The sequence below is a fragment of the Glossina fuscipes genome, unplaced genomic scaffold, assembly GCF_014805625.2.
Source record: "Glossina fuscipes isolate IAEA_lab_2018 unplaced genomic scaffold, Yale_Gfus_2 1, whole genome shotgun sequence".
NCBI lineage: Eukaryota > Metazoa > Arthropoda > Insecta > Diptera > Glossinidae > Glossina > Glossina fuscipes.
Genome location: NW_023998415.1, coordinates 17228651 through 17256422, shown reverse-complemented (window position 1 = coordinate 17256422; position 27772 = coordinate 17228651). Strand labels below are relative to the sequence as shown.

Genomic DNA, 27772 nt, shown 5'->3' with positions numbered 1-27772 from the left:
TGTTGTTGCTGACTACTTTTACCAGCGCCTTGATTTCCGGGCTGTTGCTTTTGTTGCCCTTGGTGACCCCCCGCCGACCTTTGTTGGCCATCTTGCTGTCCTCCACCAGATTGTTGCTGTTGCTGTTTTGGTTGGTTTCCCCGGGCTCCTTCTTGCCTAGGTTGCTGGTGTTGTTGTGATAGCCCGCTCCGGCCTTCATTTCCACCTCGAGTATTGCCTCCGCTCTGTTGACTTTGCCCTTGCGGTGGTCTTTGCTGTCCTCCGTCACGCCATTGCTGTTTTCCTTGTTCTTTGTTTCCTCCACCGCTGGGCTGTTGTCCTCGCTGCCCATCCTGATTAGCGTTCCCAGCATCACCTTATAAATGAGAACCGCAATTTCGTTAAAAGACAAGGCAAGAATGGAATCACAGGGAAGAGGAAGGGGCACAGGGAAGGATACATTTTCCACACGATGCAAAAATTTGATGTTTCTTGTTCCCACAACTTCAGAAGTTTTAAGAGAAAAATTTTTAATTTTTTTTTTGGAAATGTGAGTATAACGAGTGAACTACATTCCTATATATCTGTTAACTTTTATATCATTCAGCTTTACGTTTGCAAATGTCCAAATAGCTGTGTATAATTCAATAATGACCTAAAATGCTGAATAGCGTTGCCTAAATAACGAGTTTCTAAAATACTTTTTTTTTTAATTTCGTTTACATTATTTGCATTACGTTGATGTATCAACTTTTTTAGTTGGCTTCGTCTTTTCCTTTACTTCGACAGAGGAAGGGGAGCTATAAGGTAAAAAACGGTACTTCCCTTACTTTTCTACACTGATGAGTCATTTTTTTTTCTAACGGATAATGACACACAAACACGTAAGCACTAGTTCGTCTAACTACCCAAAAATGCACTTAATAAATTTTATTTTACCTGATTGTTTCTTTTGTTTTTGTTCTGGTTGTTGCTGACGTGGATTTTCCTGTGGTTGGTTCTGTTTATTATCAGAATCCTGATTTTGCTTTTGTTCTGCAAAACATAATTTTATGATCAGATTACCATAACTATCAATTTACTTACTATTTTTCTTCCCCATATTATGTTTTCGCTTCACTCAGATAAAAAAATGTATATAATTGAATGTAAAACTTCTTCAACGGTTGACACATATATCAATGTATTTTTAAAATAATTTCTCAAAATTTCACTCGTCTACGTTGTTTATCTATTAAAGCAGAAAGTATATTAGAAGTCCATCACAATTCTGTAAGCGAATAGTACTTTGCAGCAAATGTTTATTTTGTGATAGGTGCCAACCACATAAAGTGTAACGTCTTTGCTCGCCTCGCTCGCTTATGAGCCTGCATAAAATAAAAGCACAAAGTCATGTTCGATTAACTACCATCGTTTGAGAAATGACAAAAAATCAAATTATGCAAACAACACAGGGGTTGAAAAGTAAACATATAGCGAGAGATAGCACGAGACGTCCTATCTTTAATGCCCTACACCACTTCACTTAATACATATATTCATATAGCTACGTTTCGAAGTAGGGTGTTATGTGGGAAACGGTCGAAAAATGATCCAATCTGAACAATTTCCAATAGCTTTGCTTCTTGATCTAAAACATGTCGGTGTACCAAATTCAATCAAAATTGCGACCTGCCGACCGAACATAAGAAAACGAAATGGGCAAACAGACAGTCATTTCGAAGCGGTCGGTGGAAACTATAAAACAATATATGGTATAAATCAACCCATCAAATGATAAAACGAAGATATATAAAACGCTCAGAATAACATAATGTGAAAACAAAATTTGATTAATTTGAGAAATTGTGAGAAATTCAAATCATATAATACAAAAAGCTTGAAAATAAGGAATTTAGAATATTAAACAATTTTTAAGTTTGAAACAAATAGTTTTTGCAGCTTGCTTTTCATCTTTTGAGCGCTTTTAGTTGTTGTACCGGGGAATATGAGAGTTTTCCCTGAGCAATATGCCTTTACAAAACAGTAATGCATAAGTTTTCGTGCATTGTTTCAGGAGAAGCGGTGTAGGGTATTTTAAGCTCCGTCTTGTCTGACTATAGTGTTTTTTACGTCGTAGACAGGACCTATTTTTAGTTTTTTACTTAATATAGGACCTTAAGGTTTGCTAATCCCGATGTTGTCGCATAAAAAGCTGCTCAACTTTTCGTGCTTCATATTCCTAATAAGTTGCACGCGTTTGATATGCAATAAATAGTACGCTTTGTATATGCTCGTTTGTGGTTCGAAAACAGCTGTAGGTTAACAAACTGCCGAATATGGCAACATTACAAATTTTATTTATTTATTTATATACACACATAACCACTACAAGGGCTAATTTAAACGTATTGAAGTAACTAAAACTACAATTTGCACTAAATAAGGAAGGTTTACACTTAACGCTATATACAAAACATACATACAAATTCAAAAATATATACACTTTGTTGATATTGTAAACTTTATCCATATGAAAAAATAAGTTAAGGTAAGCGAATTGCTTGCAATGCATATTTATAATAAAGCTAAACGCTTGATTGATATTTCATATTCATGATATTGATGTTCATGTTCATGTTGTGATTTGCTTGAATGATGCACAAGTACGGGAATATGCAAGTTTCTAAAGTGATTAAATGTTCCACTACGTCTACAAACGAACTAGAAAGCAAAATGATGAATTTAATGGCGAATTTACGTCACAACGAAAACTTGATTATAAGATCCTTTGGCATAGTTGGGGAGCAATTTTAAAAAAAATTCATTTTGGTGTAGAAAATTTCGGCTATCTATCTTTCATAATTTGTGAATAATGAGTAAAGACCGACAACTTTTTGCTTAAAAAAACGGAAATGCTTTCATTTAACGGTTTACTGCGGGCAACTGCTCTAATAAATTTGGGCAATTTTCAATATCAATCTGTTTGTAGAAATTTCCAACGTTTCTGCCAAATTTGATATCGACATTTTCATTTCTGTGACCAGGAGAGTGTCAACAACACGCCCAACATAAGCACATAGCAAGAAAGACATGGCTTAATTAATTCAGAATTTCAAACTGATCAAGAAAAGATACAGTTTTTAGCAGAATGCGAAAATCATAGTGGTGGCCAAGATTCGACCTTCGTCGAATAGAACTTTTTTACTTGCTTTTTTTTTTTTTCATTCAAACATCCATACATTATAAATTTATTTACAAAGTATATGGAAAATAAATAAATATCTGATAGCAAAATGTTTTGCCTCTATATAAAATTTTTTAATTTTTTTATTATTATAATCATAATGAAAACCAGCGACTTCTTGTACATCGTCAGCATCTGCTAATACTGCTTCATGGCCCGCCGTCTAATGCGCTGGATTTGATGGATTTAGTATTATAATGGTTATATTGATAATGCCGACTGTAGAACGCATAATATATAATAATAGTGAGCTAAGTTAATGCAGTAAGAGCAAAAGTAAAATACGACAGCGTTTCTCCTGATAAGATGGATTTATGATTTACACATACAGCCACTGAAGCGTTGAGACAGGTATGGGCAATCGCCGGCCCGTTATATTTCAATTTGCTCGCATATGCAATGCTGCAAATGAATTGTGGCTGCCTTCACTACCGGAGTTTGTTCTGCCAGTGATATGAAAATTGAAATTGACCCGTTGATAAAAAAAGTTTCCCCATCTCTCCATTAAGCTGTAGTAATGATTTAAAAATGGTGATATGTATTCATTCAAAGGGAGGATCCTAGGCGTGGATCCGTTTACTTGCGAGAATTTGCCATATCGCGACATACCAGATAGCAAGCCTTACGTTTTTAAATGAATTGCACAGTTGAAGTTTAAAAATATGTGAAGATTAAGTTCATTATCGTGAAATTAGTTATGCTAAGCTAGTATTGAGAATGACTATCACTTAACATTGTAATTTTTAAATACACGGCTCATTAGCAGAGCAAACTTCTCGACCGATCCTACTTTATCCATTTGCCTGTTTTGGATGTTTTTTTCTAAATCACTATGCTTTGTTCATAATTTAATGGTCACACAAAGCGGCAAAGCAAAATAAATTATAAATTATCTATATACTATAACTAAATCATGGAGGGAGAATATTTTATTTTTTTTTTATTTTTTTTTTGTGTAATTTTTTATTTATTTTTTTTTTTAACCGCGTGAGTGGCCGAGTAGGCAAGAGTCTTGACTAGCAACTCAATAGTCGCGGGTTCAAACCTCAAGTGCGGTAGAGTTTTTAATAAAAGCCGAAAGCCTTAGATGCTAGTGCTTTTAAGAGTTTAGTCTTAAAATTTATTCTCTGCTTAATTTATTTATAAAAAAATGTATAATATTTTTTAATTTTTTAAAATTTTATTTTTATATGCATTCCTTAGTAGTATGAAAAGAATTTTTATGCTTCGACAATTGATCAGATTCAACAACCGTTTGCTTTCTCTCGAGCGACTCGCTATGTATAGAACTATGAAGATTTGCACAATGATGTGACATTTTTTTTTCAATCTTTTTTCTCTAAGATAAAATTGCTAGACGTAGAAGTTTCGAGTGCATTCTAATGTAATTCCCTTACTTGCCTGTTTAGTTGATTTTCTCATGTTTTGTTTGCATTTGAATAATTCAATAAAGTAAACTAACAGACTTTCACAGCCTATAAATTTATGAGCCCTAGATGTATATTACATTTCCACAGTTAGGCATGCCTCTAATATATTTGGCATATATATCAAGTATCAAAAGCTTTATCTCTTTTTTTTTGTTTTGTTTTTATTTTTCATAATTGCAAGAAAAAAGCAAAAGCCTCCTCCTGTTAATAGAAAATGATACCATATAGTAAGTGCCTATGATGCCTGTTATATCAAATAATTGCATCAAAACGTTATAACTTTAAAAATATTTTATTAAATAAATAAAATCGTTTGCAATCTAGTTACAAGCAATAACATATTATTATGACAAATATTGTATAAATAAATAATATTGTATAAATAAGCAATAGCGGCTAACAGACGCAAAGTCATCCTTTGACATGACGCTCGGTTGGACGTTGCAAGAGTTGTTTAAGGATACACTGTTTGCAGCTCGAATGTGACGTAGCGCTGCCGCATTCAGATATAGAACTTTCTGATTTCCACTTGGCAGGCGCTTTCGAAATGCAGAAAATGATGCTTGGATTGCTGTCAAACCAATGCTGTTCCTTCGACACGTTACCGTCATGCTGCCAGAAAGATGACGAAATGTTGTAGATAGTGATCGAAGAGATTTTGATTAATAATTTTTTCTCAATAAATGTTTTTTTCAAGTGAAAAAAATGATCAAAATACATGCGTTAAAAGCTAAGCTAGCAAAGTGCAAATAAAAAAATTAAAAAAAAAAAAAAAAAAACGCGAATTGCAAAGAGAAAAAGAGTAAAAAATAAGTTAATAATAAAATAACGTATATTTCACGTGCAGCACTTGAATCCTATATCAAGGTTGATAATTTAATTTTTAGCCTATAATAATGAAAAGAAGATTAAAAACAGTTAAAGATAAAATAAAAATAATTTTTTCAAGTCATAGTGTATATGTGTTTATTATTGAATTATATGTAATAACTTGAATGAAACTATCTATCTATATAAGTTTGTATTGTATTCTGTTCAGTTTTCAGAAAAATATTTTAACAAATTATTGTACATGGTACAGCTTGAAAAATGCTGATTAATCAATCAGTCATTTGTTCATTCAGCCGTTCGTTAAGCCGGTTTGTTTAAATATCGAAATATATATATATATATATATATATGCACACACACTCGTACTTAATTTTTATTAATTTTTCGTTCGCATAGTTCATTTCAATCCCCTTCATGCTGTAAATAATTGTGTTTGGCAATTTGAAAAACTGTTAAATAAAGTTTCACGTAAAGCCGATAGAGAAATGCTTATGAGAAAGCTTAACCATTGCTAAGTCCGCAACGATGCTCGTATAGTGTTGAATACTCAAAAATATTATCTGTCGATTATTTGAGTTTTTCAATCGACTTGCTGCTCACCCAACACAAACGAAATATAGTAAATGTCTTAGAATAAAAAAAATTTTATATTATACTCTGACGCATAAATATCTATACCGCACATTCATTAATACATTCATTTAAGCAAAAGTTGTCCGAAAGTTTAGGTTAAATAAAATCTTAAAAGGTCTTTATATATATGTAATAATTCTTTATTTCTATATGCAATTGCTTTAGGTATCTATTCAAGATATTATAAAGAAATATATTTAAATATTTTCGACCATTTTTAACGATCAACAATGATTCGAACGTTCGTTCGCCTTTAATACTGGATTAACCTCAAAGTCTTATTTGTATAATATATGCAGTTGGTGCGTTGACGTAGGCACATTTCAAATTTCTAATGTCAAATATTTCATTTATAATAAAAACTATTGCTATATCTGAACATTATTATGTCAGGACATTTCAACACTTAAAACGATGTCAAAATATTTATCCTTGCAAGATATTTTGGTGCTTTTTTCGATATATTTTTTTAAATATATTGAAAAATAATTATAATGAATGAAGTCTTACTATTAGTACATAAGGATTATAGTTTTTTTTTTTTTTTTATTATTTAGGCTACATATTCTAGTGGAAGGTGTATTTGTGGAAGTAGGTGCAATTTGATTTTTGTATGTAATTTTTTTGGCGAATACAAAATAATCCTCTGTCTCTCAATCGGCTTATATAAGCAAGTTGACTAGTTATTGTCGTTTTGCTTTCAAATCATTGATTTTCAAATTGATTTGTTTTTTTTACAGGTTGATCGATAAATTGCAATTAAACCTCGAATCGTGTGGGACGTCTGTCTGCTAAACATTTAAAAGTAAATGCGATCGATAAACTATTACAAACTTTAAAGTCTTTTAAAGCTTCTTATTTTACTTATGCTCGTGGACTTTCGGTGTTGACTAGTCCACAATTGCTGACAACGTATCCCAGTCATCGGCCCAATAACATCTGGATCGCTCAATGGCAACGCTTGTTCCTTGCACATTTCCCGTTTGCTTTGAGAGCCTGGTTTTTACGAGCCGGATAACGTTTGTCTTGCGTTTATCTTGTCTTTCTGCTATTTCCAAGTCATGAATTTTCCGCCTCTCTTCCCCCTATCAATTTTTGCTCAATTCCATTTCCTCTATACCATATGACGCGCCCATTTTTTAATATTGCGTTTCCTACTTGCAGTTACAATTAAAGCGTCGCCAAAGGATATTGGTTTTATCGGCCCGGCAGCTATGTCCAGCTCGATATTACCGCTAACAGGGTTCCTTTGCAATGCTGCGTCCATTTGTTCGCTGATTGTAAAAACATTGAACATATAAATGCGAAATTTTCGATACAACAATTGATGTTCATTTTTATACCCACCACTGTAACATGGGGGTATAGTCTGATGCTTCAGAGACTTAATAAAGTACATATATACATATATGTTCCTGATGAGCGTGAAATTCTCAGTTGGTTTAGTTATGTCTGTCCGTCTGTGTGGTGAGTGCTGTTAGCACTCTCCTGGTAGCAAAAATTAAGATATCGACTTCTTATTTAGTAGGAACATTGGAAATATTCTGCACCCAGGTTGCTATTGAAAATAGTCCAAATTGGTGGAAGCGAAAGCATCCAGTGGAGCGATTACTCTCTTCTTAATAATACCAGCGATATGGGTATCAAATTAAAGAACTTGGAGAGTAAAATGTTAAGAGCACAGTGGTGGGTATGCAAAATTCGGTTTTCGCCGAATATAACTTTCTTACTTAACTATGAGTTTTTCCGATATATTTAATTATTATTTAAATAGTTTTAGCCAATAATGATAATTGACTTGTGGATGCATATATAAGGAAAATCAAATCAATATTGCGGAGAAAGTTACTTTATTTTATTTGTTAAGCTAAAACGATAATAAAAAATGGGAATGAGATGGGAAGGAGAAATTTTGATAATAATAAAATAAGATTTAGATATCATTATCTAATGATATGTGAATCAAAAATTTAACTAATCGTTTACAATTAGAAAATGTTAATCATTTCAATGATGAACCATAACCAAGGGAGAAGAGTGTACAGCATGGACAATTGGTGCTGTGGCTACAGCAGCTGAATACGTTTGAACTAATGGACTATGCACGGTATGAACTGGATGGACTGATGTATGATAAGTAGTCTTTACGGCTGGAGCCAAAACGGGATGGACAACGGATTTACTATGTACCTGTGTAAGACTTTGATGGGACACGGCTGATGGAGCATTATGTACCACAGTACCGACATTTGTCACCACTGGTTCATGAACAACGTGATGTGTTTCAATCAAGCCAGCCATGGCAATTATGTTTAAGTAACTCAAAGTAGCAAATATGATGAACTGTAAGTATTGCAAAAAAAAAAAAAAAAAATTGTATTAAAGAGTATTAAAGAAATTATATGAAAAACAAAACAAAACTCACCAATTTGTGCATTTTTTCTTTTTTTTCTTTTTTTTTACAATGATGTTAACTGAAGATTGAAGAAGTAGCAACTGATGTTTAATGGTTTCGACAGCGCAACTTTTATAGGCAAAGAACTGCTCAAAAATTAGGTCGATCCATGTCAGCGTTAAATATTGGTAACATTTCAAAATACTCTATTATCAATCATCCTGTGGTCCACCTTGAGTGCAATAAACAACACGCAACAAGATAAACGAATGCTAAGTCATTTGCTTATAGACCTTTTGTTGCATTGTATCTTGTACGCATACAATATTTAAGTTTGATCATCTTCGCGCATAATAGCAGCTCTTGCAGCCATAAATTGATTTTGACCGGTCGCGTGTCAATGTTGTTGTTCTTTTTTTTGTTTTTTGATGTAATGAAGGTCGGACACTGGATTTTAAATGAAAATAAGATGTCTATAATAGTTTTTATTACATTCTTCCATTTCGACGATTGACTTCAATTTAGTTGGAATTGCCTGGCTTTCTATATATATATATATATATATAATTATATATATATATAATATAATATTTTTCAAATTCTATAACAATATTAAAGCTGATGATGGTGATCAATTTCTGGCTGTATTTTGCGCTTGATTAAGTTATAGGTTACGTGCGGTGTCAATTTAATATTTCGTCTGGTTTTTCTTTTTTTTTTTATTGTATTTTTTTTTTTTATTATTTTTATATTAAGAATTTTTTATGTCAAGAACATATGTGTATATAAGCTCATGAACCTAACAGTAGTTGATATTAGTGTGCAAAATAATTTCATCGAAAATGTTTAGATTTGTGAGTCGTGTAATCGTTTTTGGTTTAAGCGATTCCTTAAATTAATTTCTAATGTATTATCCATTTAGATTATTGCTCTTCTAAGTGTTTCCTGTTTTATGGCGCATGTTTGCGATGGATTCGTTGAAACACATCATCTTCTTGATAAGCCTGTCGTAGCCAGTGTAGGAGCTATCGTGCATTCAGGTCCATCGCATGTTTCCCAGCAAAGTGTCTCTCAAGTTCATAGCAAAGCTGTAATTCATCCTGCTCTGTCACCGGCAGTGACAACAAGAGTTCGTACGAGTACAATGCCGGTGATTAAGGCGTACGATTCATTATCTCAGACATATTCTGTTCCATTACCCAATTCGGCTGGACACCATTGAAAATCACAAAATGAAACGTTTAATATTTTAGCTGAATACCGTGTCCTTTAAAGGCTTCTTGTTGTTGTCGAAATTTTTAGTATACAATTGAAATTTTGCATTTTTAATAAAATTTGCTTTAAAAAATTGTAAAATTTAGAAAGAAATTTCTATTAAATACATACGACGGAATTACTTTTTTTTAATACCAAGACATAAAGGATAGAGAAGCGCTTTTTTTTATTTATCATTACTTTTGTTTGTTCATTATAACACATTCATCAGACGTCACAAAGTCCCTGAGTAGGGGAAACAAAACAATCGACGTATTGTCAAGTTTGTTTTCCTATTACGATCTAAAGGGTTCGCATAAAAAAATGTTCTTGACCATAATTCTTTTCCTATAACCTTCAGGTTATTTTTGAAGACAAGCAAATCTTCTCAAATATTAGTTTATGTAATGCTGTAACTGCTGGAGTAGTCACTGTCGAAAAATTACCCGTAAATAATAGAAAATTTTTTGATTTTCTACGTAAAGGAGTTGGGAGGGGAAAGGGATACTTGCCGACTGAAACGTAAAGGATCCTTTGAAATGATGCATGGTGAGGTATTTGATTATACTTCTATGCTTTCTTTAATCTTCTATAGATTATTTGTGAATTATCAGAGATTATTTTATTATTTCCTTCCGTTTTGCTTTACACAACTTGTTACCAAATGTGGGTCTGTTGATGTCAGTAGTAGGTGATCGCTTTCGGCACAATCAGACTGGTCCTTTTCGGGAAGATAATCGCGTAATTGAAAACCAGCTTGCACTTTTGTATTTAGCAGTTTTTGGCGAACAGTTGCGAAACAACAGCGAAAGCTAAATTTTTTCATACGTGATTATCGTCCTGCGGTTAACGCAATTTTTGTTTCTTATTATTGCAATTTAAGCAACAATGGTAAAACTTTTGAAAAGCTCAAGTATATTTTGCCTACCTTTAGGATTTCTAAATAAATTCATTATATATAATAAACAAAGAAGTTGCATACGAGTTTTTTTTTTTTTTCTTTCAAAATTTAAATCAGAATTTATTCGAAGTTGCATACAAATATATTTATGTTAAACCTAACCAGGAATTTTGTTTTCCTTTTTTTTGTTTTGTTTTTTTTGTTTTTTTTTTTGTTTTAATATAAACCATTGAACACAGATATGAGTTAAAATGAGAAAAAAAAAAAAAAAATTCTACTACATTATATGACAAGTACACAAATTTTTACAATAAAGGTACACGATGGGTGTTTCGAAACTCAAGCGAAAACGAAATAATTTCAAAGTGTAGTGTGGCGGGCAATATTAGATGGAAAGTTCAAAATTTTGAAACTAGCAAGTTTTAACCAACTACGACGGGGCCGTGAGGATAGAAGGGACCAGCCACGAGAGGGAAAGGATGCACCACCTTGGTAACAACAGGAGCGGGAAGAACAGCAGGTCCGACCACTTTAATAAACGGAGGATGAGCAGGATATACCGCTGGTCCGACTACTTTAACCACAGCTGGACCAGGAGCAAATACAGCCGGGCCAAAAAAACCGGGACGGGCAGCAGCCAAGCTCAAAAGCATAGCGAACACCAACTGTATGAGTATAAAAATAATTAATTATTAATGAATATTTTATTTATTTTATTTATTATTGCAGTTCTGTAATCCTTACGTATTTGAACATTTTTATTAATTTATTTATTTTTACTTTAGCTCGGAATGCTTATGTTAACTGTTAAAGGGCTTAGAACCGTTTGTTGTTAACTGGCAATTAGAAACGTTCTTTTATTTATAATTGATTTGATATATGCTTACACGGTATACGCGGTTGCCACACACTCAGCCTGCATTGATTAGATGGTTGCATCAGCCAATTAGCATTAAAGCTATATGAATAAACGGTCGCCTGTATTCCGAGCAGTTGTTACAGATTTTGTTATTTCTGCCGTTGTTGTTACCAAACGCGTACTAGATTCTATTTGAAATAAAAAAAAAAAAAAAAAAAAACCAAAAAAAAAAAAAAAAAAAGCAAAAAAATGTTGTTGGCGTTGGTGCAGCCGCTGTTGTTGCCGCTATTGTTATTGTTGCTCTTGAACTTAACTTTTGCTTAGTGTTTTCAACCTTCCGGGCAACCAGTTCTATTGTCTGCTCTAATCTTTCATTGTTTGTGCAAGTCCGCACGAATTGTTGCCATACGTGTGTCGGTGGTATTTCGATTATTATAATTACTTGTTGATTATTTGTTGTTGCTTTCCTTTTAATGGTAGTGTTTAGTTTTAATGTATTCCAACATTAATTAAAACTTATTTTCTCAATTATTTAATAGATTAAAATGACTTTGCATTCTATTTTCAATTTGTTCATAAATTAACAAAATAATGATAGAAAAGAGCAAAGAGTTAAAGAACAGCTACAGCACACTGATGACATTCATGTTTATTCATTTATCTCGCTCGGTTATCTGTAATATATAATAATGGATGACGTCTTAGCGCTTTAATAGATTTTAGTGGTACATCTGTTCGTCTTTTGTCCATACATCTGCTGTAACCGGATTCATTTACTTTACACTTTATCGCAAACATTCATTCACTGACATGACATTACTTTTTGTTCTCTGTGAGCTGTTTTTTTTTTTTTTTCTTTTCGTAATTATTAGATTTGCGTAAGAAACTATTTTAATTAATGTAAATCGAAAATGATCTAGAATTCAATTACATATTTTGAAATTTGCCGATAACAGGGTTCGGAAAACTTACTTTATGAATAAATCAATAATGCAAACTATTTGCTGAGAAGATTCGTCAGTTCAGATGAGCACAACACTTGCACAACACTGATGAAACGATGGAAAGAAAATACATGGCGTCTTTATGCTTAGGGTTCGCTTAAGCCCTAGTTTACGGAATTGTCATCGCAACAGCGAATTCGAGGTTGATGCTCGATTTCCAGAAGCATAGTAGAATTTAGATTCGATACTTTAGCCATCGTAGGTTCCATTCTATCATCTATCATCTATGTCATAGAAAACTTGTTTCTTTCACGTTTTAACGATCCATTCATTCGTATCTAATATGTCTCAGTAATTGATCATTGATTTTGATCTAATACATTTGCAGCGAAAATTTGATGGTATATCAGACACTTTCCGCATCGTAAATTCGCCACACTTTCGCTTCGCGACTGTCAAACTCAATCTCTATCATATGCATTGATAGGAAAAATAGTAAATATTCGCTGCGAATACATCAATGCCTGAACACCTTTAGCAATTTGATGGAACATATAAAATTTTTACTGAATGAAAGTAAGTAAACAGTGCTGGAAGTTCCCAATTGAAAGTAGGATCGATGCATTTTAGACGTAGACAACGGATCTGATAGCTAGGAGGCATTGACATGAAATATTTTTTTTTGCATAATTATCGGACAACGGAACTTTATCACTTTCAAATAGATGATAGATGAAAGAGAGTCCCCGACTACTTGTAGAAAGTGAAAGAAAGATTGTATGCCTATTTAGGTAGGACAGGCTGCACATCAACTGCTGCGCCCGTAAGTAAAAAATATCGAACGGGGCTATCAAATAGTATTCTTCTTGAACTACTTAATTCAGCGATAGGGATTGATTACGTTACACGCCATCCGTTGATAAGCAAGAATGAATACGTTTTACCACTTGTTCAACGGATCAGATTGTAACATTTTCGTTTTTTCCCTTTTCTTCTATCGTCTATGTCGTTTGACGAAAAGTCCCCGATCAACCAACGTCGTTATATTTTATAGTTCAGTTTAATAACATGTATTATCAGCTATTTTTAATGGCCTACTAAAATTGATTGGATTGTATGATGTTATCTACAGAGGTCTAAATTTTGTTGAATTTCGATCGTTCAACTTGAAAAAATTTCTCGCACGTGAAGTTTCATAAAAAACCTTTTTTGAATATATATTCAAGAAGAAAAAAATATAAATGAAGGCGTAGTAGTTTTCGCAAAAATATATTTTTGCTTTTTTTTTAGAAGATCCTCTTAACTGCATGTCTAATATTAATTAAAATTTCAGATACGTAAGACTTTTGAAAATTCGGTCGGATTTTGGTAAATATATTTTTTTGAAAAACCATATCAAAACTAAGCGTCTGTTTTGCCTGTTTTAGTAAAGACTCCTATATGAAGTTGAAATTTAAAGTTAAAAGTTTAAGAATTAATTATGGATGAGGTCAGATGTCTTTAAGTGTTTAACGTGGATACATTACGCGAAGACTTAACCCCGGGCTCAAGGCCCCGAGAATGGGAAGTTCCTGCTTTCTCGAGAGAAGCGTATGAGGGCGGGGCCTACCTTGAGCCTCTGTCCTTGCTTGGGTCAGACAACTTCACACCCACCGGAGGCTCGTCCCGTGATTTGAAGCAACTACAGCCACCATGAAACTACCGAAATGGGCCGTTCTCACTATCAGGCCGTAGCTAAAAGATTGTTTCGCGGGCTCCTTAAAGAAAAAATAATAAAAGCCTGCGATCAGGCTTTGCATCAGTACTCATACAACCTAAAACTCGCTGCACAAGAAGTCGCACAGATAACGAACCAGTTAATGCAATGCGCTTGGACATGGTATTCTCACTGGGCATAGGGGGGCCAATTCGAAAAAACATAGATTCGGATAGAGTAGTGGTGGTGGCCTTTCGCTAGAAATTTTTAGATTCGCCATAATATACTTTTGGAATGTTGGTCTTGAATTGTTAGTCGGTTGTACGGGATTATTTCTATTGATTAAAATAAAAAACTGATTAAAAAAATGTAAAAATTATTTTTGTTTGTAACGAACTCATTTTGTTTCAAGTATTCGAACTGAATTGCAATTTAGGTATGATTTCGTAACCTGCTATTAAGATATATGATTTTCTTCACCTCTTAGTTTAGATAACATTTATATCATTAGACAAACGGTTATGTTTTAAATAACATGATTTATTGACAATTTTATACATGTTTTCTCAACTTTAAGTTAACGACAAGTTTAAGTACAAGATAAAAATTACTTTTAGTCGTTAGCGAGTAATAGACGGACAGAGAGAGAGAAAGAGAGAGAGAGATAGAGAGAGAGAGAGAGAGAGGGAGAGAAGCAATACTAATAAATTACTAAATCAATCTGGCGGATACAAGCCAGTTAGAGAGATATAGTTTTGTGTCGAGGTTTAAAAATGCTCTGTAAAAATTAATTATAATAATTTTTATAAATTCATAGAAAATCCTTTCACTTCTCACATAATCAATAATAATAACGATAATGGCGATTAATTATTCTTATAAAAAAAATTTCGAATAATTTACATAAATTAAAAATCTAAAATGGTTGATAGAGATCATTTTCTTCCTGCATTTGCCATAAAACAGATTAAAAGAAAACAAAGGAAAATGTATTCATCATCTTAGATCGAATATCTTGTTTGTATACATTAAGCAATAGGTTTTTTGACTAACATAAAATGTTAAATAAAATTTACTATGCGCTACTATGCGGCAATATATCGCCAATTGTTTGCTATATAATGCAGAAATGCTTTCATTATAAAATTCGTTATAAAGATTGCTTACACAAGCAAAGCTCAGAGTTGCATTTTGAATATTTTTAGATTTTTACTGGTGGTCATCAATTGTCGGAATTTATTTTTTTCAATCAAATGAAGACAAAAGGAATTTATTTAAAAGTAAATTCAATATTCTATGTGCAAATATTTCTATAACGGATTCATTCTCTTCAAGAACATTTATATTATGTTATTTACATGCTCTACATTCAATATATATTTCGAAGCGTTATAAGTATTTGAAAAACTTATAATACTTACTGCAATGGCCATAATTATACCTATCACCGAAGGATGAGGGGCGTATTTTCTTTTCGTTAAAAGATTTGCAACGCCCAGGAAGGAAGACGCTTCACGGATCCCACAAAGTATTCATATTCTTGCGCAGCAATAAATTCTGAATCGACTTAAGTATATCTGTTCATATGGTTTTCGGTGCACAAAAATGAAGCTGACGACTTAAAATTTGGCAGACACTTTGGAAATTCTTGCACGAAGATTGATTTTGAAATGTTTCAAATCGGCTGAAGGATCGATATGTCTACAACTGCTATGTGAAGTAAGGACATCTCCGGCTTTCAAAAGGAATAAAAACTTGATTTGTTGCTCACTACTTATTAACTAGAGGAGATAAATGCACGATAATTTTAAAGTATATTCCACGGGTGATGGATTCGCACTTGTATAAAAGCAGAAGAAATTCGCCACGCCTACTCAATTATATAGTGTGTTATAATTTCATTTGTTTTGTCCTTAAAAACGTTTATAACACACAGAAGCAATCTTCAAAAAACCCATGAGATTTATAAATTCTTGGTCAGTTAAGAATACATATAAGCATGTCTGTCCGTTCATTTGTCGCTGTACGTAGCGGTGTAGTATCCGTGGTAAGCATTCGCCTGATTGAAAAACGCCTGAAAGCTTGCAAAATGTTTTGAAAATGATCCAAACAGATGAAAAGACACGTCTACAACGCTCACACGCTTATGCAACACAAACTGTGAACATCTTTGCTTTGTTCGCTTGTTTTTTTTTCAACACGTATGCCTTATATTCATAAGCCTTACATGCCTTATATGGCTTTTATTCTGAAAATAGAAACAATCTGCCACGCTCACCCATAATTATAGAGAATGAAAATTTAAATATTTTTTTTTCCATATTTTTTTTCGGATCACGATGTGACGGGTATAAAAGATTCGGTCATGACCGAATATAATATTCTTACTGTGTAACAAAGATCTGATCTATGTAACAATAAATGGTAATTGATTAAAATAATTTTCACATTAATAATCTACCTTTAGGTTATAAAATAAATTATAAATAAATATGATTTATCTTATTGTACAATTATGTAAGAAAAGTTTAATGAACTTTAGCTACATTTCTTTCTCAATGCATTGATAAAAGAAATTTATATTTCAATTCATTAAAATTTTTTCTTTTTTAAATTCATCTTTAATGGCATTTAGAAGACCAAATCGCTTACTAATTGACAATTTTTCTGATTTCATCCAACATCGAATACTTTCCGATTTACAGAATTTTCAATTTTGATTCAAGTATGCTCAACTATGGTTGTTTGTCAACCAAATATATTGTCGAAGTGAACTGTTCCACCTCCTCCTCAACCACCACAGGCAGTTTCTACGACGGTTGTTTAGCAGAGATCGAAAAAATTTTCATTCTACCAGCAAGCATGGATGGCAAGCTATCGCAAAGTAATTAAACAAGAGCTGATTGCGAAAGACAAAAATTCTCAGTCGTCTATATGGTTTTATTAGGTGTTTGCAAAAATATTGATCACTTGATCGCTTGGAAAAGGCATTTATTTTGGAAAAATTTGGTCTAACATATATATTAATCGAAATAATTCCCATCAAATAGTGGGTTGGCAGCGATTCACCCATCGGTCCATTTTCGCACTTCTTTAACTTTGCGGTCCCGGTGCCAGCCAAGCCATGCTGTACCAATCTGAACAAGTGGTAATCAGCATCATATCTGCTATGTACGCTGGATATGGCAGAGCTTTTCTTTCGAGCCGCAATCATGTATCCTGGGGAACTTTTGCAAGAAGTAGCCAAAAAAATGGCACTTTCGGTTAGTTCGTGTCTCGACTTTTAAATCTTTGAACCAGATACCATCAATTATGATATGATGGAGCAGCATCACAATAGGCCTTTTGCAGATTACTTCAAATAATCAATAAATAAGTAATGAATTTGGAAGAAGAAGAATATTGAGTGCTCCATATTTTACGTAGAGGAAGATCAAAACCATCGAGTTCAATAGCATTTCCCATTTCTTCGTCATTTTTACTTGTAAAAGTAGCGAAAACAACTGTACCTGATCTTGTTGTGTTCCCGCTAAGTTCAATTGTTTGAAGAAAACGTGGTGGCTGTAGTTGGTTAAAATCGCGCTACGACCTTGTGCTCGTTGCATAGCAACCGGGTGTCTGACCCAAAGAAAGACAGAGGTTTTAGATAGTGTCTCCCCCATCTACGCTATCTCCACTGGAACTCGAGATTTTCCTCGGGGCGTTCAGTGTACGTTTCAACACTCCGTGTGCCATTGGCCACCGTGGGGTTATGCCCACAGGTAAAAGAGAAATTGCATCGATAGGAAGAAGCCATTTTTGTATATATAATCTATCATAGACGGATGGAGACTATTTGATTGCTCGTGCATAAAAATACTATGAAACGTGAGTTGAGCGAATATAAAAGTCAATCGCGAAAATGTTACTGTGCAACACAAATGTCGCAGAGTCACATGTGTGAACTTTGACTTTTCTCTGCTTTTTTTTTGGGGGGTTGTTGTTAAACGTTTAAAATACGTTAAGTTGTTCTTTTGAACATTTGTTCTGAATAAGTTTTGCTCGTATGGGCCAAGTTTGGCGTTCATTTGTCTGTTGAGAACAAAGAAGAAGAAGAAGAAGAGGAAGTTTTTCTTTTCAAATTCGTTCAAAAAAAAAGTCTTCTTTTTTTGTTTTTTTAGAAATCATTTTAATGTGATCGGTTAGAAAATTCGACACACACAAACACACCTCCTGATATTATTCGCAATAATATACAGAAATTAATAAAATTTTTAGTTTTCGATATATAGTTTTTGTAACAACAATTCTGCGATATGTCTTCTTTGTGTTGATTTGCTGAGCTATTAAGCGCCTACAGTGGTTTTATTTTATTCATAATTTCATATATTAATGTGTGAACGGAGGCGTTCAACCAGTTGCAGTTTTAAGATTTTTTTTCACCAAAGCGCATATTTGCTATTGTAATTAACTTGAGTAAACTATTAATTTTGTTGTTGTTGTTGTATTTGTATATTATACATAGTTTTACAAAAACTTAATTCTTTTTATAACGTTCTAAACCGGCTGCTAAGATAGTTGTTTTCATATATATTTTCTATTTTAAATATTTTTTATTCATATTTTTATTTTTTTATTTTATACTTATCGCTGAAGGATGGGGATTAATTCATTTTGTTAGGACATTTGCAATATCCATAAGGAATCTTCCCAGACTCGATATATGTTTAAGAGAAATATTAAATTCTGATTCAATGTAAGCTCCCACATATTAAGATATCGGGTCTACATTTTATAAAAATATTACAAGTTCCGGTTTGTCAAACGAATCAAATCCATCAATGGATACTGTCACAGTCAAAGTGTCAAAAATCAGAACACTTTTGTTTTCATAGTTAAAATAAAAAAAAGTGTGTTTTTTCCTCCTTAAAACAAAAAACTTTCGTCTATGTTCCTTATGGATCCTTACGGTACTTGTAAAAGAATGGAATAAAGTGGCCCTATCCAACCACCATTAAAGAATATCAAAATTTCATTTTTTGCTTTTTAACTTTTTTTAGTTTTTCTTTTAAGAAAAAAAAAAAAAAAAAAAATATTGGGTGCAAAAGACCCGGCCATAGCTCAATATAATTCTTCTCTTATCAATTTACGCTCATAATACACGTATAACATATGATTTGTGTTAATTTGATATCGAGTTAGTTTAGCAATTAAGCAGCAACTAAAAGACTAATACCTGGGCATGTTATGTTAAAAAATACTGGGAAAAAAAACCATAGTATTGATTATGAATGTTTCAGTTCAATTTTACAGTTTTCAATGAAATTTTGTACGCTATGGTATGTATATTGGCTTTTGCAAAACGTTTGCAACGCCTGGAGCGAAACTTCAGAGCCTCCATTCACTCTCGAATTGTCGAGCATGTTATTTGTGATTCTTTCTCACTTTCGATCATCCAGAAACAAAGAAAAACAACAATGCTTATACCGCAGGGAAAAATTTGCAGTTGCAAAATTTTCTAGTGACCTTTACTTACACGATTAGGCCGTCAAAAATATCCATAAGCAATTTTTTTCTGCTCGTATCATTTTGATGCCTTTTATTTGTCGGCTTGCCACAGGCATAATAACAAAGATCGCAAGCTGAAATTTATCGCAAAAACTCCCTCATTAGTTACGGTTGAGAATCCAATGTAAAAAAACTGTTTACGATCTACCTGCATACACCCCCTCCCAACATAAACGAGAAACTGGAGCAAACCTCGAAAAAAAAGAGAATTTTTTCCGTATTTTCGTCTATAAATTTCAATCGTCTAAAGATATTGCCGATACCTTTCTGATATCTGATACCTTTCATTTTTGATTCCAAATTTTTTCCAATCGGTCCATCACAGATACGTCCACCATTAATGATAAAACGTGATTTCCAACTTATACCTGATTGGATGAGGAGCTCGCGAATATGTATTTAAGTAAATTGGAAATAAACTAAAATTTTTAATTTTGAATCTTGGACGTGTTAGCGAATCAATTGGAACCGGTGAAGCGGTTTTTCGAGAACATGTGTTTCTTTGTAAATACGATATTAAAGATGAAAATATGGAAAACTTGTGTAGACAGATCACAACCGGTCAAGGAGTGTTTGTGCTAAATTTTACCATTCATTACCGAAGTACTACTACTTACCCACTTTTGCCGGAAAATTTTCAAAATAGCAAATTTTCCCTTATAACGATTTTTGAAAATCTGGCGTTACATGGGTGGAAAAATTCGATTATCTTCAATAACGTTCGTCCTTGGGTTAAAACACGTCGCAGTACCAAATTTCATCAAAGTAGTTCAAGAATTGCCATCTGTAGCTTGAACACATACACAACATGGACATCCATCAGACGGACAGACGAATGCATAGAATTGGATCTATTCAGATTATGATTCTGATTCGAATATGGTATAATGAATAGTGGGTGGGTCTATCTAAAGCCCTTCTGCCTGTAACATACAGCCGCATTAACTTAATGTATCCTGGATCACAAGTATAAAAGTCGTTCAAGTTCGTAAGCTCGTAATATGTGCAGCGTTGAGAGAGTCTATTTGAAACGTAATGTCTACCCTTCAGTTTGCTTTGTTTTAGATATTTTGGAGGTAATTGCTTCATTATTGCACTCGATGCCAACACAGTTTCTTTTTACATCAATATTGGTATCGATTGATATCTCGACAAATCAGTTACTATTTCGCTGCTAATGGATGAAAGTTCACAAGCCTCATTTTCGACTATCGCAAAAATCTAATCTAAAAACATAACCTTAATTGTCTTCACATTTCGAACATCCGCGATGCAATTGTGAACGAACAATTCTTATGGATAACAATTTTTCCATGAATTACTTCGCCTCGTGCACTCATGGACTTGCATTTTCCAGGCTATAAGAGTTTCATTTCCTTGATAAAAAATATATATTACCTCCCCATATGTACTAACAGCATTTTATATAATATTTATTTTAGAAAACTGTCATCGTTACTCTCTCAGTACTGCTGTACCTTCAATAATTACAATGCGGTTGCACCTATTGTTCCGCGATAAACGGTGTAATTTTGTTAATCAAAAGATTATTCCTCTCTCGGACAAATTTAGATGTTGGACGAGAATTTTTTGTTTATACTGTTACGGAAAACCCAAATCGATATATACCTATATCTATATCTATATAATAACTATTGGGGAAGGATAAGGGATATATTCATTTTGTCAAAACGTTTGCAACGCCCAGAAGATCGTTTCAGAGACGCGACAATCGTGATCAGCATCAAGTTCCGAATCGATTTGAACATGTCCGTCTGTCCGTTTGTATTATGTCTGTTTTACACATTCTCCTAGCGGCAAAAATGAAGCTATCAATTCGGCTGAAATATTGGAAGTTTCTTTACGCAAGTTGGTATCGAAAATGGGCCAAAGTAATCGAGGGAGACCCCCAATGCATTACGTAAACTGAAAATAAACGTCTGTTTTTCCGAAGGTATAACAAATTGGTTTTTTCCTCATTACTCATAAGCTACAACAGATAAATCTACAAAAATTATGGCTATAGTACTTCTGAAAAAAAAAAAATGGGAAAAATTGGCCACACCTACTCAATTCTATAGTGTGTCATAATGTTTTTTTTTTTTTTTTTTTAAAACCTTTATAACACACAGAAGCAACCTCCAAGAAATCCATAAAGTCTATAAATTAGATTAGTAACTAAGTGGGATTTCGATGCTGATAAATAGATGGAGAATAAACGAGCCGAGGCAACGAATGCGATGATAAAACAGGTACATCTGCAATGTCTGTAACGCAGCAAGTCAAAAAACAGAAGCGGATATCTTCACACCATACTTTAAGCAATCTGTTCGAAACTTTTATATAACCTAAAAGGTATAGCGCAGAAACATCATATTACTCAAGAATACTCAAGAGGCAAACATCTCCAGGATGATCTATACGAACGAGAGCAATAACAAAAGATAGTTTACTACGTGCTATGAATATAATGAACATACACACTATTTTCAAAATTCTTAGCCCTACAGCAAGCCGAACACATAAAAAAAAAAGAAAAGAAAAAAAAGAAAAGAAAAGGAAGTTAGGACTAAAGAGGACTCTTGAATATTTAATAGTTTATGTATCCATTAATTTTATGCATTCATTGCAATTAAATTGTAATCATTCTTCGTTTGATGTAAAAATTTCATTAAACATCTTTTATTTGCACTAATTTATCAACACAATAATAACAATTTTTGAAAATTTCTGTAATTACGATTTTCTGCTCGCGACAGATTGTTTAACAAATATTTCGTTATAGAATAAACAAATCTTTGCAATTATCGCTTCTCCTTAGTGATAATGATGAAAATCGTGATGATCGAAATGATGATGATGATGATGAAAAGGATCATAGTGTAGGGTTTTAATAATGGGAGCGGGATGATAAGTTTTTATAATTGGCAGAATTGTCTTAACCACTGGCAGTACAAATGGCTTTATTATCGGGGCGCTATGAATGACGGTAGAGCTTTGATGTGATATCGCCGCTGGTATGTGCACGTATTTCGCAATTGGCAACGATTCATGATGTATTAGTGGATAATCGAAATGATGATGGCCATGCAAAAAGCCTGGTCGTGCCGAACAGTTGTTCAGCAGAATTCCCACAAAAATCAAAGCAATCTAATAAATGAAAAATGAAGGAGAACAAGAACTTTCAAAGGCTTATTAGGCTTATTATTTACTACGAGTTTCTGCACCATATTTTATTCTTAGCAAAAAAAAAAAATAAATAATAAATAACACACACACACCAAAGGTATCGTTAGGCTTCCACTTGATTACTGATGGTTTCGGCTAACAGCAACAAGTCTTTTATATTTTTGCCTCATTTTTCTACCTTTCATGCAAAAGAAACAGAATTAAATTTAGGAAAACAAAAAAAAAACAATAGCGAAACAATGGAGAGCTGTGCAAGCAAGCATCTTTACTTCGTCTCACTTCACTTCACGCCTCGTCCAAATACTACTTCATTTGCATAAATACATATAACTTTTGCCACCGTTTTAGTTTTTGTTTAACAATCGAGCAATTACGATTTGATAGCAACAGTTGCAATAGTTCACATATACATATATACACTCATACATATACGCAATTATGCCTTAAAATCTTTGCAATTTGAAATTTGCTTACATTGCCTTTCCCCTCTCGCCTATATTTTGGTTTGCTTTATGCCACGTCGCTTTGACTTGTTGCTTGAATTCTAAGTGTCATCACAATTCAATTAAATTCACTTATTTGTAATAGCTTCACACACAACTAATCATTAGACTAAAGCATATACAACATTACATTGCCATGCTAAAGACAATATGCAAAATTATTTGTAAACAATTCTAGATTAGCGTTAGGCCATCGGGTCGATTTTCTTTGAATTTGGCCCACATTACTAATTACATATATATTATTGTTGCTGGCATATAATGGTTTGTATATAGATTTACATGCTATTTGATAGAAAATTTGTCGCCTTTTTTTTATTGATATTTTGTTTTGTTTTGTTGTTTCTGGGCGTTTTATAATAGTTGCATATATAGTTACATTCGTATTGTAGTAAATTGTGCAACAACGATTTCTATGCATAATAGTCCCGCAATTGTTTAACACGTCTTACAAACATAAAATACAGTTATAAATGACGAAGGAATAAAGAATATGTAAAATAAATGCTTGTTTGAGCTAAGTAAGCACAGCCAAGCAGTGTGCTCCCAAATAATCGAATTAAAAGTAGGAAAGAAAATATATTCAGTTGGGGCATTGCAGGGCGGGCTATGCGTAGCGCGATGAAGTACGGATCGGAGTCTCTATAAAGTGAATACAATGTTTAGCCCCGATTATCAACCGTTTGCCACGATTATCAGCTTAAAACAACTTTGCTCGAACGCTTGTTCTTATCATCCTTAATAGGTTATGTCGAAAACGCGACTACCCGCGAATAGCCATATATAAGGGAATTGCACTTGTTGCGTTAAGTTTATGCAATAAGATGCTGACAATTTGTGCAAATATGTGAGTCGATAGTGTACGATATACGATTTATATCGGCGGAAATGAATTTTCGCTGTACCTTGCGTTGGAATATTGTGTTTTTAGCTTGTGGTGGGTATTTAACTGTAGCCAATCAAGTCGAAATTGACTATGTGAATGGAAGCCGGAAATCTTGAAAGCTCACTTAAAGCAGACATGAAATATTTATGAAAATATGAAATGGTTTTCTACGATGATTTCTTACGTTTAATGACACATAGGATCGTTGCAGACCCATATCAGAAGCGGCAAATTAATTAGGACCATAAGTAGTGGAGGCAATGAGCCAGTGAGCGCATTTGGCGTCTATTGATTATTGTGATTTCAAGAATTCGTCCTTAACATTCGTTTGCCATTCTTTGCCCTTCACTTATTTCCATATCTAACATCATGATATTGTTATTATTATTGATATTATCGTTATCTTCTTTACTGTCTTTCGCTTTTAAAAAATGGCTAAATAAAGAATTACTTTAATGGAGACCATATGTATTATGTAAAATTTATTAAATTTTATTGTTGATTGCTTTCGACAAAGTGACTCATAGTCATAGGTTTACCATTCGGCAGGACTATAGTGTTACGGCCCCTTGCATTTGTCTATAGATTTTTGACTTTAGTTTCAATTTTTCGAATCCTTCTTTTACTTTTCATTTTATCTTCCGAATGCTTGTGGACGGTCTTTTCATTCTTTCAACTTTCCGTTACTTTACGTTCCGTTTATTTATTTTTGCTGAGCATTTTTTATTAGTCGTTTTGTCCCATTTTCACTTATTCTTCCTTTTATATTCACATCATGAAGAAATAGCCAGCAGAGATAATTGCATGGAAAAAAAATGGAACAATCGACGGAAGATGGAAGCTTTAGTCACCCCTCACTGTCATACAGAAGGGGCAGGAGTTATCTGGTTTTGAATAGTTAAGTAGCTTATCGTAGCTTATCGTAGTTAAGCAGCTTTTTTATGTTTATAGCTCGTTCATGAAAGACGTACGGACAGAACACTTTATTCTGAGCTCAATCAGTGATATATCGCTAACCATATGGCTCTGCCAAGCGATTGTTATCTGTTTATGCTTTTTTACTTTACACTGACGTTTAAGCATAAATGTGGAGATAGACAAATAGCATAAGGTACTTGAGCTCTACATTGCATTATAAGAGCAGCAGAGTATAACAAATTTCATATCTTAAACTTAATTTCTTTAATTTTTTAACCCAACACTCTTGCATTAAAGATAAATGATTTATTTATTTATAATTTCATTAGATTGAAACATATTAGTGTTATTATTAATTAAGACAGAAAAATAAATTCCAAGATGAAAGTCTTAAAGTACTAGCATCGGTTTTATTAAAAACTCTACCGCACTTGGGATTCGAACCCGCGATCATTGACTTCCTATACACTTCAAAGGATCATTTCTGTCATCAGTCCTCGTTTATTGCCATCTCATGGATGCAACATAAACGATCACTAACATGTTAGAATAGAGATAAATATTATTATATTAAAATAAAATATTAATAATTTATCTTCAATTTAATAGATTTTTTAAAGCTATCTCACAAGTTAATAAAACTGTTTTAGCTCAATCTTGATATTGAAGAGTTTGAAGAGTTGTCTCACTCTTGCTTCGAAATAAGAAATTCGATACAAAATGATCGGGACGACTGACAACATACAGATATGGCGACAAAAGAAAATTCAAAAAGTATTCTCAAGCTTGAGCTACACGAGATTTATTGCTTTACGTAACTTTTATATTCTGCTCCTTTTAAGATGACCGCAATAAATCGATTAAATTTATTTAGTGGAGTAGTAGTAGTAGTAGTAGTATACAATAATTACGCTTCTCGGACAAGAAGCTCAGTCAGTCAACGCATCAACGGAAAATCCAAAAAAAAAACCCTATCAAGAGAAATATTTTTTTTGTATGGATGCTTCACTTGCCAAATCGATTAACTCCATAAAACAAAAAAAAAAGTTGAGAAAAATGCTAAAATATTATATAATAAATTATTTATTATTATTCAGTGGCCGAAACGATTTTATCATTTAGTGGTGTTAATACTTATTATTAAAGAAATTCGCTTTGCATATGTACAGTTAGGAGCTAATGAAGTGCTTTGATCATAAAATTGAATAAAATTTCAAAAATTGAGTAAATCGTTTTGGCATCCATATTATGCATCCATATAGCGTGTAGTAGTATGTAATATGTACGTTTAGCAATTGACATGAAAAAAGAAAAAAGTGGTTATAAAACCGTAAGGTTTTAATTTAATTTTATTATAAAAACAAAATAATAACAATAACGACATTAACAGTTACAATAACATTTAACAAATTGAACGGAAAGTATTATTTAATGAAACGTTTTTAAATGAAGCTGACTTATAAAGTAATTGATCATTGATACAAGACTTGTCATGATTTTCAAGTAGATCTACATGTTTTACTAACTAACAAACGCTGCCATGAAAAACAGATAAAATAATAAAATCTTTATGTGCTAGAAGACACAAATACACATAGATACACATACACACACACACACACACACACACACACACATACATACATACATACATACATACATTCACATTAGCATAACATAATAAGATATTAGATACCGAGCATTAAAGTTTCATTTTAAACTGCGAAGAAAATGTTTGTTTTATTTTTATTAACTTTTGCTGTTGCTTGCTTTTAATGTTACAGCATTGAAGTGACCTTCATTGCAGACGTAATCGTATGAAATGAAACAAAACAACACTTGCAGATCTTTTTTTTTTTATATTTTTTCTTCTTCATTGTTTGCATGTATGGTTGTTGGTTATTTATTTATATATTATCTTAACTTTGTGTCTTTTTTTTTTTTTTTGTATTTTTAACTAACATTGGCCGTTGATCTCCGAGAGAATGCCAGAAATTACAATGGAAGTAATGCTGCAAATTGTTGAAACATTTTTATAATGGCATGGAAATTTTCCAAAAACAAACAAGCAAACAACAACAACGGAAGTCGATATTTATCATTCTTGTGCTAAACAAAAAAAAAAAAAAAGAAGTGTTTTATGGTGTTTGCGTATAATTCGTAAAATTGTGAAAAAACATTTTTAAAGAATTTTTCATAATAGTTTTGCTTCGCGTCGATCGTAAAGCCTGCTAGAGTTTCTTTCACAGTCACTAACATACGTATCTCCAATCTTGACTAACTAACAGTACAAGAAATATTCAACTATCGCTACCAATTGTGAGAATAATTTCTGTCAAGAACTTTCTTTGCAATTTTAGTTATAAAAAATTTCTTCTCTTCTTTCATTTGCAACTAAAAATATTCCCATTTTTATATATGACGCATAATTGCTACATACCTTAAAGACTTTAGGTATGACGGAGCGTCCGTTAACAGCAAAACATATACAAAATGAAATGAATAAATTTCCAAATAATGCGATAAGTAAATAAAGGCATAAATTTACCAAAACCTTTTTAAAGCTAAACAAAAACAAAAA

At 32.9% G+C, this 27772-nt stretch overlaps 5 protein-coding genes across 8 annotated transcripts in view; 1 reads left to right on the top strand and 4 right to left on the bottom strand.

Annotated features, from left to right (window-relative positions):
* The window catches only part of LOC119645283 (protein argonaute-2-like), a 4715-nt gene extending 3444 nt beyond the window's left edge, over positions 1–1271 (bottom strand). For 2 of the 3 annotated variants that reach the window (XM_038045405.1, XM_038045407.1), the window contains exons 1-3: positions 1066–1271; positions 919–1014; positions 23–355 (exon numbers count right to left, since the gene is read on the bottom strand). In XM_038045405.1, the coding sequence (XP_037901333.1) occupies positions 23–355; positions 919–1014; positions 1066–1081 (445 nt within the window). In that variant the 5' untranslated portion in view covers positions 1082–1271. Of the gene's footprint in view, positions 1–16; positions 356–918; positions 1015–1065 lie in introns of all 3 variants that reach the window. The other variant, XM_038045406.1, reaches the window with a different exon arrangement.
* A 6063-nt stretch (positions 1272–7334) lies between these two features.
* On the bottom strand, positions 7335–8544 carry LOC119632484. Its single transcript, XM_038025404.1, has 3 exons — positions 8525–8544; positions 8290–8442; positions 7335–7373 (listed from the first exon to the last, which is right to left on the bottom strand). The coding sequence occupies exons 1-3, from the start codon at positions 8534–8536 to the stop codon at positions 7335–7337; spliced, it is 204 nt and encodes a 67-aa protein (XP_037881332.1). The 5' UTR covers positions 8537–8544.
* Positions 8545–9271: 727 nt separating this feature from the next.
* Positions 9272–9912, top strand: LOC119632407. Its single transcript, XM_038025301.1, has 2 exons — positions 9272–9348; positions 9417–9912. Exons 1-2 carry the CDS (start codon positions 9337–9339, stop codon positions 9714–9716), a joined length of 312 nt encoding a protein of 103 aa, XP_037881229.1. The 5' UTR covers positions 9272–9336; the 3' UTR covers positions 9717–9912.
* A 939-nt stretch (positions 9913–10851) lies between these two features.
* On the bottom strand, positions 10852–11510 carry LOC119632408 (neuropeptide-like 3). The gene is made up of 2 exons (XM_038025302.1): positions 11394–11510; positions 10852–11314 (listed from the first exon to the last, which is right to left on the bottom strand). The coding sequence occupies exons 1-2, from the start codon at positions 11403–11405 to the stop codon at positions 11072–11074; spliced, it is 255 nt and encodes an 84-aa protein (XP_037881230.1). The 5' UTR covers positions 11406–11510; the 3' UTR covers positions 10852–11071.
* A 10680-nt stretch (positions 11511–22190) lies between these two features.
* LOC119632388 (uncharacterized protein DDB_G0272718-like) lies at positions 22191–23107 on the bottom strand. 2 transcript variants are annotated; one of them, XM_038025278.1, is made up of 2 exons: positions 22911–23107; positions 22191–22845 (listed from the first exon to the last, which is right to left on the bottom strand). In XM_038025278.1, the coding sequence occupies exons 1-2, from the start codon at positions 22923–22925 to the stop codon at positions 22513–22515; spliced, it is 348 nt and encodes a 115-aa protein (XP_037881206.1). In that variant the 5' UTR covers positions 22926–23107; the 3' UTR covers positions 22191–22512. The 2 variants fall into 2 exon arrangements, with proteins under 2 accessions (XP_037881206.1, XP_037881205.1); XM_038025277.1 differs by having other exon boundaries at positions 22192–22845; positions 22908–23104.
* Between the last annotated feature and the right edge of the window lie 4665 nt (positions 23108–27772).